The sequence below is a fragment of the Periplaneta americana genome, chromosome 1 (assembly GCF_040183065.1).
Source record: "Periplaneta americana isolate PAMFEO1 chromosome 1, P.americana_PAMFEO1_priV1, whole genome shotgun sequence".
NCBI lineage: Eukaryota > Metazoa > Arthropoda > Insecta > Blattodea > Blattidae > Periplaneta > Periplaneta americana.
The window spans coordinates 207,233,604-207,246,006 of record NC_091117.1 but is presented as its reverse complement, the minus strand read 5'-3'; the positions used below and the strand labels follow the sequence as shown (position 1 = coordinate 207,246,006).

Below are 12,403 nucleotides of genomic sequence, written 5' to 3'. Positions count from 1 at the left end.
TTCACTACACTTAAAAGGTTCTCCAGCAATAATCTTCACTACACATTTATTTAAATTTAGATAAATCTATAAGGTAAAGTAGTAACTTAATTTATGAGCTAATTTAATTCAATGAATTATAATTAATTTGAGATAGCTAGTAAAATGATGAAAATTAATTTAATATAAGCTTACTAGGACTATGTTATGGGGAGAATATATATATATATATATATATATATATATTTCTATTTCTATAATGAGAATATTAAGGTAATTGCCATTAGAGGTTTTGTAAATCTATTTAGAGAAATTAAAGATAATAATAATAAGAATGGACAGATGTTAGTTTCATTATAAGTAAGAATAAGATAACTAGGAAAGGGAAGGGTAAATATAAGAAGAAGGGAAGGAAACAGAGGTGAGGAACGTGATAGAAAAGTGATCAGGGTCATTTATATGTAATAGCCGGAGGTTTAGAAAAAGGGTAAGCAGAATGTTATGTATCCAAGGGAGTGATGGCACTGTACGCAGAAATGTGAAGGGCCATCATGACCAATGTAAGCTGGTGGAATAAATATATCATATTATATGTTTACAGATCCTGAGAGTTAAAAGTAGTGAGAGATTAATGATATGCCCTTCGTCCTCCTCCCCTCAGTAATTCCTGAAGGAAGACGAGGGAAATTTCTTTCTTCCCTCAGTTACCCATTTTGTTCAGATATTTTCTATTAAAACAGAATACTGGTACTGTACACTACAAGTTAATTGATAAATATATTGTGACTTTTCCAGAGTAATGGATAATAATAATAATAATAATAATAATAATAATAATAATAATAATAATGTTTTATTTTCGCTGGCAGAGTTAAGGCCATAAGGCCTTCTCTTCCACTCAACCAGCCTTAATCAATACAATACATAAATTTAAATTACAAATATTTTCACTACACTTAAAAGGTTCTCCAGCAATAATCTTCACTACACATTTATTTAAATTTAGATAAATCTATAAGGTAAAGTAGTAACTTAATTTATGAGCTAATTTAATTCAATGAATTATAATTAATTTAATATTTGAGATAGCTAGTAAAATGATGAAAATTAATTGAATATAAGCTTACTAGGACTATGTTACAGGGAGAATATGTATATATTTCTATTTCTATAATGAGAATATTAATGTAATTGCCATTAGAGGTTTTGTAAATCTATTTAGAGAAATTAAAGATAATAATAATAAGAATGGACAGATGTTAGTTTCATTATAAGTAAGAATAAGATAACTAGGAAAGGGAAGGGTAAATATAAGAAGAAGGGAGGGAAACAGAGGTGAGGAACGTGATAGAAAAGTGATCAGGGTCATTTATATGTAATAGCCGGAGGTTTAGAAAAAGGGTAAGCAGAATGTTATGTATCCAAGGGAGTGATGGCACTGTACGCAGAAATGTGAAGGGCCATCACGACCAATGTAAGCTGGTGGAATAAATATATTATATTATATGTTTACAGATCCTGAGAGTTAAAAGTAGTGAGAGATTAATGATATGCCCTTCGTCCTCCTCCCCTCAGTAATTCCTGAAGGAAGACGAGGGAAATTTCTTTCTTCCCTCAGTTACCCATTTTGTTCAGATATTTTCTGTTAAAACAGAATACTGGTACTGTACACTACAAGTTAATTGATAAATATATTGTGACTTTTCCAGAGTAATGGATATGCATTTCTGAAACTACAGTCCTTCACCCTTCTAAATAATAATCATTGGCGCAGCCAGAATTTGGTTCTGAGGGGGGATTTGAATTTTTTTTTTTTCAAAAACTGACTATAATATAAATGGTAACAAAACTTTAACGTGACATTACTTTATAATTACAGTTTAAATGAAACAGAACTTCTCATTGGACTAAATAGGACCCCAACCAACAAAAGTGAATAGAAATCCATTTGCTGCTGAGTTCACATGGCCACAGATGCATTATATATGCTTTCTCGACAACAATGCAACTACACGTGTGCAATGTATTATCACGACGTGCCAGTACCATCAAAAAATATTTTTTGAATTTTTCTTTCACACCAGGTATTGCTTATTGTGCTGATGCATGAACATGAAATGTAAATTTTTTTTCACGTTAGTTCATTTCATCACATTTTATCCTTAGGACATAGGTTTTATTTTATCGTACTCCTTTTGATGTACGTATGTTCACAATTCAACATACTTGGTTTGGCAATGTGTACATTACTGTAGTCTATCTTGTAGGGCAGGCAAAGTGTGCCTTTGCTTAGTCTTACTGTTAGTGGTAGTGTCACAGTCACACAGTCGTTAGGAAATTAACGTGGCTTCAATATAGGCCCAGAGCATTTTAGCAAATTTATTTTAAACAAATGCTCCTTCAGAAATTTAAATTAGTGTATATTTGTATTTTAACGTGTTAATATTTTATAAACAAATGTTCTTTTAGAGTTTTACATAAGTGTGTGTATTTTAACATGTTAAGATGTTATAAACACAGACTTTGAAAATCAAAAGTAACAGATTAAGGCATGGAAATTTACTGTAAAAGAGAGCATGAAAAATAGAAGCTTTTAAACGCTGATAGAACCATTTCATCATATCTAATTAAAAAAAATCTTACAGCATTGAAAAGAAAGGCAACAGTTGATTTATATTATATGTAAAACCCTCAAAGTTGATTAAAAAAATTATTTTAAGATTTTTTTCTGAAATTGATCCAGGCAGGCAGTTTATAGGGAACTTTGTAAAATGCTTCCTTAGTTCCTTCTTCCATCGGTGAAATCTTATGCTTATAACATGCTTCTACCTAAAATGTTTCTAGTTAGGTACACAAATTGGTGGACAGTTTCGTATGTGGACGGCAACAGTAAAATTGTCTTAATAAGTTGTAAAAGAAATCGCACTTCCTTCATGAATAATGAATGCCTCATTATTTTGGTTGACAATACATTTGATTATACTCCCAAATGGAAGATACTTGCAGCACTTTGTAAAGTCGTAATTGTACCAGATATAAACAGTACACATGTAGATTCTTAATATTTTAATTTAGCGGTAATTAACATAACTCTATTTACAAGCCCAATAACAATCTACATTACAGTTGATTATAACTTGCTTTGCGGGTTTCGCCACGCCCTGTCGCCTAGGTAGCAGCACCAGTGCCATTCACTCTCTGAACTGCAGATTGGTGAGCTTGAGCGTAGTCATGCAAGGTGTCAAACGTTTGCATATTGTACACGTATGGAGTGGCGCGACTGTTATTAAGATCCCTGATTACGGGTTAAGACCACAGTCTACTATATGCAGTGACGAAGCTTGAGTTTTGAGGGTGCTAGAAACAATAGACTGTGACGGTACTATTTTGCATTGCCTTTAATGAGGCGATATTAGCGATCCTAGTGGTGAGCAACTACCTAATGTTTGCATATTTACTACGTATTGACCTTCGCGACTGTATATACTAGACTGTGGTGAAGACTTTAGTTCAAAGATACCTGGAAAGTTCGCTTACACGATCATAAAATCGTAGGTCGGATACCTGTGAACGTCAGTTTACGATATATTGTCGACATATATCGATAGGTGGCCTAGTAGCGATAATAAGCGATTTCAAGAAGAGGAAAATATTGGTGTTAAGCTGCTATCGACCGGTGGGATTTGGTGATTTTGTTGTAGTTTTGTATATTGCAGGACATTGATGTGATTTTACGACAATATTAAATAATAGCGTGTTTGTTTATAAACAGCGAAGAACTGATTTACGTTAATCTGAGTAAAGGTAGGTGATTTTTTTATTTGCATTTGGTTTTGGGGTTGGCATGAAGGCTTTGGCGTGGATGACTCCTAAACATAGAAAACGTCTATAAATCTTACGGAGAGTTTGTTGTGGACAACATTTAATGAAATTTCATTCCATTTATTGTTTTCAAAGCACTTACATTACTATTTTATTATTGACCACATATAGCTTTCATATGTGGGACAAAGAAATTGTTATTCAAAATTGTAATCCTATAGGCTACCTAATTATTAATGCATAGCAAGTAGGTCTAGATTAACTGAATTTGTAAGCATAAGAGTATTTCTTTACAATTGAGTTACCACGTCAAGATACATGTGTATTTACCCATTTGACGTCGAGCCATATGCACCGTAAATTGACACTAATGTCGCACCGAAATAAGGGTGAAAAGTTGCTGGGAAAGTGGTGGCCGGTTGAGTGGTGCGGGCTGGTGGGGTTGCTGTGTAGAGGTGGGAGGGATGGGCGACAGAGAGGAACAGGACAGCACATCTCATTTCCGTACGTTTCCTTACATGTCACAGAGAAAAGTCGAGTTTTCGTAAGGTCGAATCAGTAACAGGTTAGGTTAAGTTTGTTTAGACTTTTGGTATGCCTTGGAAGAAAGGGGTACATTATTAGACAATTGTGAGTAGTCTATCTGTTGGACCCCATTTTCACAACAACTTCCCATCCTTATTTCGGTCTGAAATTTAGAGAGGGGGAGGAGGGAGGGAGAGAGAGGGGGGAGGGAAAGAGGGGGGAGGAATGGAGAGAGAGATTTTTTATATTTTTTTCTTCTTTTTTTTGTCATAGTTAATGCTTTTATCTGTTTTTCTTTTTCCTTAAAACTTGCAACACTCTTCTTTTTCTGGTAATATCTTCTCAGATTGGCTATCTTCCTTGCTCTCTAATCATTGTCCAGATTTGATGTTAGAAACTTTTAGATTAAACATAGATATTTGTCAGTATCAGTTGAAATCTACTACCGTACCTAGCTTGTATAGACACCACATGTTATGAACAAGACTTCGAGGATAGAAAGACAAGAGGGAGCATAAGCTTGAAATGGTGGAATCAAGAAGGTGTGTACTGGTATAGCCGTCAAATTACCCATAGTTCATATCTTTTTCGGTGTGTTTATGAGCTGTTTTGTTTGTATTGCCACTTTAATACAAAACAAGAATGTAACTTTTATTCAGAACAACAATAATCACTTTCTATAATTGAATGTAAACACTCCCATCAACAATGGGATTTCCACTCCACACAGCAACACAGTATTCGTTATTGCACTCCACAGACGACAATGACAATTTACTTGGATTACTGAGAACAACAATGTACTGCTAATCTTAATTAATGTTCACAAAGCATATTTACAACACAAAATTGTCAGTTCTCATTTCACAGTTCGTTTGCCTTGGCAAGTTCTTCTAGCTCAGTCACTCGAGTTCACAGTATCTCGAACCCCAGACCTTCAGAGACAGTCCATTGAACTTCGAACTCAGGTCCCCCAACTGCGGTCCACTGCACTCAAACTCAGGACTTCCGGCTCCCACAGTTACAGACACAACTCAAGTCGAACTCCGGTCTCGAAGCTGGCTTCACTGTTACACAAGACTGGCTTGCTGTCCAAAACTAGCAACGACTGCAACTAACTAACTAACTGCTCAAGTTCACTCGCGTGTCGTATTTATAACTGAACCATAGTTTCCGGAAAGTACGATTTCGCCATCAATCTAAAGATGCCGAGAAGATGGCGCCTCTCGATTTCTCTAGATTTCTTCCCTCAGTAGCAGGCGCATTACTTCCCCCTCTCTGCCACGGTCGCCGTCTCTCCTCTCCTCTCTACGCCACAGCAAATGCCCCAGGAAGCAGATGCGCGCATAACTTAATTTGCCGCGTCGCCCGATCCTTCCACGCGTTCCCCTGCCCTCTGCGGGATTCGTGATCGAGTCTCGACGGGGCTGTCACAGTATTATTACGATTACATATTGTTTCGTGTTCTTGTGAATATTTCAATACTGTAGTCAAGTTCAGCAGGTTTTATTTTTTTTTTGTAAATAAACTAGTATTCCTTTCGGCTCAACTGTAGAATATGTCCGTTGATATGTCACCCTATGCTTTAACATTTGAAGGAGTGCCAACATCCTTTTTGATGAAAGAAAGAATGTAGAAATGAAGTGTTCAATCCATGTCACAACCATAACACTTTTAATAATTATGTATATTGATACAATAATCTGCTAATACTCCTGTTACCTCCACATCTATTCTAAACCGTTCACGTATTACAGTAGCAATTGAATATTTGGTGGTATTTCACGGAGGATTATGGGGCGTAGAAGGTGTAGTTTTACATCATATCCATCACACAGATTTCAAGCATATTTGCTTGGTTTGCACCCTTCTTTCTTTTCATCCTCTCAGGAACAGGAAATTACTACTGATGCCATCTAATGGAAGTATTAGAAAGTAATAACACAGTGCTGTCTAGTATAAACATCTTCAGTTAATTACATTGTCACATACATGAATCCTCTAGCTGACTACCTTCAAAATCGTAAATTTCAAGTTCGAATAGGAGCAGCCCTCTCTACCATCAGAACGTCGACGCAGGTGTTTCTCAAGGATCTGTTCTTGCACCTGTTCTTTGTTCTTTACTCCATTTATGTACAGGATATGTCTACAATGCCGGACTGCCTTCATAGTCTCTATGCTGAGGACACTCATATTTACTAGATATTTTAATATCCATGTAGCATGTGTCAACATACAAATTGCCCTAAACTTATTAACACAATGGTCAACCAAATAGAGATTTAAAATCAATGGCGAAAAATCTCAATTGATGGTTTTTGCCAAATGTTTTCTCAAGGTTATAGATTAACCGAGTATTCAAAACCAAATAATATCTTTCACCACATCAGTTATACAGGATGATTCACGAGGATTTACTGCCAGAAGGTTATTTCACTTCCACTCTGTATTCTGTGTGTAGATTATTAACATTTTGTTCTTCTTAATTACAGTGTGACACAATGGTGGAAGTGGAGGGTGAGCAATTTTCATTGCGGTGGAACAACTTTCATAGTAACTTATCAGCTGGATTCCATGCTCTTCTAGAAGGAGAAGATCTTGTGGATGTAACACTTGCTGCTGGGGGCCAATTTGTACAAGCACATAAAATTGTCCTTTCAGTCTGCAGTCCTTACTTCAAGGAACTTTTTAAAGTAAGTAGTACAGATTTTGTGTGTGCGCACAATTGACTACTTAGGCCAGGTGCAGGTGCACATAGAATCAGATGCGGCATGGTACGACACGACGTTTTGGTTACAACGCCTTGCGGCAGCTGAACACAGTCTGCTCTTGACAACTGATTTGGTGACTGTGTGGGTTTGGAAAACTGACCCAATCTAGAAAATGGCGTTCTATTGTATTTTGTTATTATTTCCTAAGGATGCCTACACGTAAAAATCTATACGACTGAAAAAAAAATCTTAAAATTAAATACTTCTAATGCACTGCACAAACGTAATTTTTTATGTTATGACTACTTCTCGACTCACAATAAAGAAATAGTACATTATGCAACGAGCCAATAATGAAGGTAATTAAGAAGCGAGTATGGATATTTATGAAACGAGCACAAGCGAGTTTCATAATTTTCATACGAGCTTCTTAATTACCATTATAGGCGAGTTTCATACGACTTTTTATGCTCGACCATATTTCTAACTTGATATTATTAATTTTTGAGCAATGTCCCATATGTTGTGAGATGTGCACAGATGCGAAAGTATTGATTTTTTCCGAGGAACAGATGTCCACATTGACCTTGGTAGGCCATAAGAACCTACAGAGATAACATTGAAAAACGAGATGACAAATTGAATTTATTTGAATATTATTTACAATTAACGCTAATTATTATAGTAACAGAACATAACCTTCTGCGACAGTATTGGATTTCCAGCCTCAGTGACTTTTCTCTAATTCTCTTTCGATTGCATATCCGAGAATAATCTATACTTGCGGTTTTATAACAGTACAAAGCTGACCTGTCATTGGCTGAACAGTTGTAACCTGAGTCGTCATTGGCTGAAAGACCTGACTTTTAATGAGTAGGTGTGCTTTAATGACATGCATTAAAGGTCTGCTACCAGGTGTATAATTACTACATTTCGGCATGGTCGAACATAAAGTAATATATTAAATCAATAATGAGTGTTAGTGTAGAGCAGAGAAGTATGCCTACTACATATTATTATCATTAATTATTATTCACATGAAAATAGGAAGAGATTTATCGGAAGAGTTCTATGTGTATAATGGTTTAGGACAAGGTGATCCACTCTCCCCAGTCATATTAAACTTGGCTCTCAAAAAAGCAATTAGAGCCATTAAAACAAACCCTGGAGGTACGATATACAATCGCTTAACCCAACATCTAGCATATGCAGATGATGTGGTCATAATTGCAAGAACAAAGACAGCACTATCAGGGTCACTACAAGAATTTGAGGAAGAAGCGAGAAAGCTTGGTTTGGAAATAAGTGAAAGAAAATCCAAGTATATGAAAACATCCAGAAGAGAGGTACAGAAGCAGGACAATGTGGTCTTTCATAACCATAATTTTGAAAATTGTACAAGTTTTAAATATTTAGGTACAATGATTACAAACAATAATGATATATCCTCAGAAATAAAGACAAGAATAATGGCCGGTAATAGGTGCCTGTTTGGGCTTGGAAAACTATTTAAACAGGGTTCATTATCCAGATCTGCAAAGAAAATAATTTATAAAACTATTCTAAGACCAGTGGTTACATATGCTAGCGAAGCTTGGGTTTTAACAATAAATAATGAAGATATGCTAGCAGTTTGGGAAAGAAAAGTCCTGAGAAAGATATATGGTCCCCATTTTGAAAATGGTCAGTTTAGAAGTAGAACAAATAAAGAACTAATGGAACTGTATGGAGAACCGAGTATAGTTTCTTTCATTAAGAAAGGCAGACTTAGATGGTTGGGACATCTTGAACGTATGCCAGAAGGCCGACTACCTAAACGGGCATTATATGGACACCTAGGAGGATTAAGGAAAAGAGGAAGACCAAGGTTGAGGTGGCTTCAGGATGTGGAGGATGATCTGCGGAGAGTTGGATGCAAGAGATGGAGACAACGGGCTCAAGATAGAGATGAATGGTTTCTACTGATTAAGGAAGCCCAGGCCCTTCATGGGCTGTAGTGCTAATAATGAATGAATGAATTATTCACATAGTGCTTTCATCTCATTTGCAATCTCTCACATATTTTTAGAAACCACATTATTATTGTGATATTGTTTCAAAGATTATACAGAACGTATCTTTCCTGTACTAAAGTAACTAATTTATCTGCATTGAGCTCCATTATGAATACTGTGCACTACACAACAATAGAATTATTTTTGTAGATAGTGAAAGCATGCAGTCATAGCCAGTACTAATGCATGCGCAGTACACTGCAGCTATCAGACAGTCTCCTCGCGATGAACTTCAAGCAGTCATTCGATGTTGTCTCTCCGTGTCTCCTCATGTCTGCTCACGACCATTGTGCCGCGTCTGATTCTGTGTGCACCACATCATAAGAAATCAAGTATCATCAGACAAAATGTCGCGTCACGCAACTTCATCAGTGTTTTATTAGATTAATTTTTTTTTTATTTTTAGAGTTGTTTTGGTTTTTATAATAATAATAATAATAATAATAATGATTTATTTAACCTGGCAGAGTTAAGGCCATATGGCCTTCTCTAACACTCAACCAGGAGTAAAACTGCGTTACAAAAAACACTACAAATTTACAAAGTACACTACAATTTTACACACAAAACTGAATAAGATAATAATAATAATAATAATAATAGTACATTATGCAACGAGCCTATAATGAAGGTAATTAAGAAGTGAGTATGGATATTTATGAAACGAGCTCAAGCGAGTTTCATAATTTTCATACGAGCTTCTTAATTACCATTATAGGCGAGTTTCATATGACTTTTTATGCTCGACCATATCTCTAACTTGATATTATTAATTTTCTTTGTATCTGACCTTGGCCAATGTCCCGTATGTTGTGAGATGTGCACAGACGCGAAAGTATTGATTTTTTCCGAGTAACAGATGTTCACATTGACCTTGCTAGGCCATAAGAACTTACAGAGATAACATTAAAATTAAATTAGACATTGAAAAACGAGATGACAAATTGAATTTATTTGAATATTATTTACAATTAAGCTAATTATTATAGTAACAGAACATAACCTTCTGCGACAGTATTGGATTTCCAGCCTCCGTGACTTTTCGCTAATTCTCTTTCGATTGTATATCCGAGAATAATCGATACTTGCGGTTTTATAACGGTAGAAAACTGACCTGTCATTGGCTGAACAGTTGTAACCTGAGTCGTCATTGGCTGAAAGACCTGACCTTTAATGAGTAGGTGTATTTTAATGACATACATTAAAGGTCTGCTACCAGGTGTATAATTGCTACATTTCGGCATGGTCGAGCATAAAAAAATATAAACAACGAGTAAGTAGAAATCAGACATAATATATAACATACAGAAAGAAAGGAAAAAGCATAATAAAATGTGAACAGCAGGTCAAAATAAATGAGACATACAAAGTATAAAAAAGTAAGACAATTATTGATAACAATAATAATAGTAATAATAATAATAATAATAATAATAATAATTTTATAGGTTTTTATTTTATTATTAATCATCTGATTCTGTGCACCAGGCTTAACAGTACATCTGTGAGGATGTGGTAGTGCATGTTTCTTCTGTACCAATTCCTATTGTAATTGGAGCAGAGACAAAGAAATGTCTTAATGACATATAATGGTTGCAAGATATTGATGGCTTGTGGAATAATATATTTGAGGCAGCTTCAAAAAGTTACCGGAATTGTTATGTACTGTTCACAGTAGTCGCAAAGGGAAAATTATGTGATTTACATTGGTAGCACTTACAATGAGACTGTCTGCCCCCCTCCCCTCCTCCCCAGTGTACTCCATGTATCCTACCAGGAGGTAGTTTGTGTGATAGTTACAAGGTGATGTCAAACTTCAAAATCTTTGTCTTTGAGCAACATACAGACATTAAAGGCTGATTCACAATAAACCGGAAATGAGAATTGGAACGAAAACGGTAAAATTGTTAAAATGTGTACATTTAAATGTGAGCATTCACAATTAACGAAAAGCTTGCCGGAGCCCAGGATCGGGAACGGAGAGTTGGCCAAGTTTCAACTTTGGCGTTCACGTTTCCGATCACAGCCCACTAGATTCATTTTATTGCCATCTAAAAGCTATTTTGTCGTATATTTTGTAGCAAGAAGATCGTGACATAACCTATGCATTATTTTGTTCTGTGCTGTGCATCATGGAGCAAGTTTTATTTGATGAGATTCTAATATTGAGTGTTGAGGAAAATCCTCGCGTTTATGATAAGCGGCGTGCCTCGTATAAATATGAGAAAATGAAGGAGAATACGTGGCTTTCAATAGCTGCATCTTTGAACACCGATCGTAAGTGAATCATATTTTATTACTGTATTGGTTGTATTACACACTACATATTCATGCTTCAATTCAATAACTACTGTTGTGTTCATTTTTGTTCTATTACAAATGTTTCTTCTCTAATTATTTTACGTTATGGTAGACTTAAAATAGGTTGTGATAATAAAGATGCATGGGCATATTTATAGTACTGTTGAAATTTTGAAGTTGGTTAACCTGTGTTGATGTTGGCTGCCTTGTACTCATGAGAGAACGCCATTGGTCAATTATACACAAATAACATCAGAATGCATAATATCGACTTTACATATCGTTATTGACATGCATATCGATATGCATAGTCGTCTATGTTCTCGGTTTATTGTGAATCAACAATTTTCATATTCACGTTCTCTGGTTCTCGTTCCCGGTTTATTGTGAACCAGCCTTAAATGTTATGTTTTGCTTACGAAATCTGCCTCAGAAACTTTGACAATGCTTAAGATAACATATGGGAATGTGACAATGAAATAGCAGATGTACGTATGGCACAAGCGTTTTCGTGAAGATCTGTCAAGTTAGAATGATGATTCTAGTAGTGGACACCTGTTCATGTCATATAATGACGAGAACATTAAGCGTTTTCGAAGTGTTGTCCAAGGAGAGAGAAGAAAAAGTATTGAGGACATAGTGTCTGAGGTTGGAATGTCAGTAGTTGTCCCAGAAATCGTGATACTGTGACATGACAATCCCATAGTATAATAATCATGAAGATATGTTAACACATTCTTTTATACTGCACATTCATAAATCCTAAATGAAGCAAATTAAAGTCATCAATGCCAGTCTCATAAGACTCAGCTCTGCAACACATATTGACCACACCTTAACTTTGGGCTATTGGAAGTAGACATCAGTAATGAACACCGATTAAAATACCCCTCATTTGCTAGAAGAAACCCTGGTTGATAGCTACAGTGGACCCCTTGTTACCAGCATCCTGCTGGAAACATAAAAAAAATTGATAGATCCTTTAGCTTTACTTCCTTTTCAAATTATGCT

General features: G+C 35.6%; 1 protein-coding gene across 16 annotated transcripts in view; it reads left to right on the top strand.

The window, feature by feature from the left end:
* Positions 1 to 3,545: 3,545 nt before the first annotated feature.
* Positions 3,546 to 12,403, top strand: part of LOC138706671 (modifier of mdg4-like) — a 243,974-nt gene continuing 235,116 nt past the window's right edge. For 5 of the 16 annotated variants that reach the window (XM_069836311.1, XM_069836295.1, XM_069836255.1 and 2 more), the window contains exons 1-2: positions 3,553 to 3,783; positions 6,819 to 7,019. In XM_069836311.1, coding sequence (XP_069692412.1) covers positions 6,828 to 7,019 — 192 coding nt within the window. In that variant the 5' untranslated portion in view covers positions 3,553 to 3,783; positions 6,819 to 6,827. Of the gene's footprint in view, positions 3,784 to 6,818; positions 7,020 to 12,403 lie in introns of all 16 variants that reach the window. The other 11 variants (XR_011334045.1, XM_069836243.1, XM_069836263.1 and 8 more) reach the window with 7 other exon arrangements.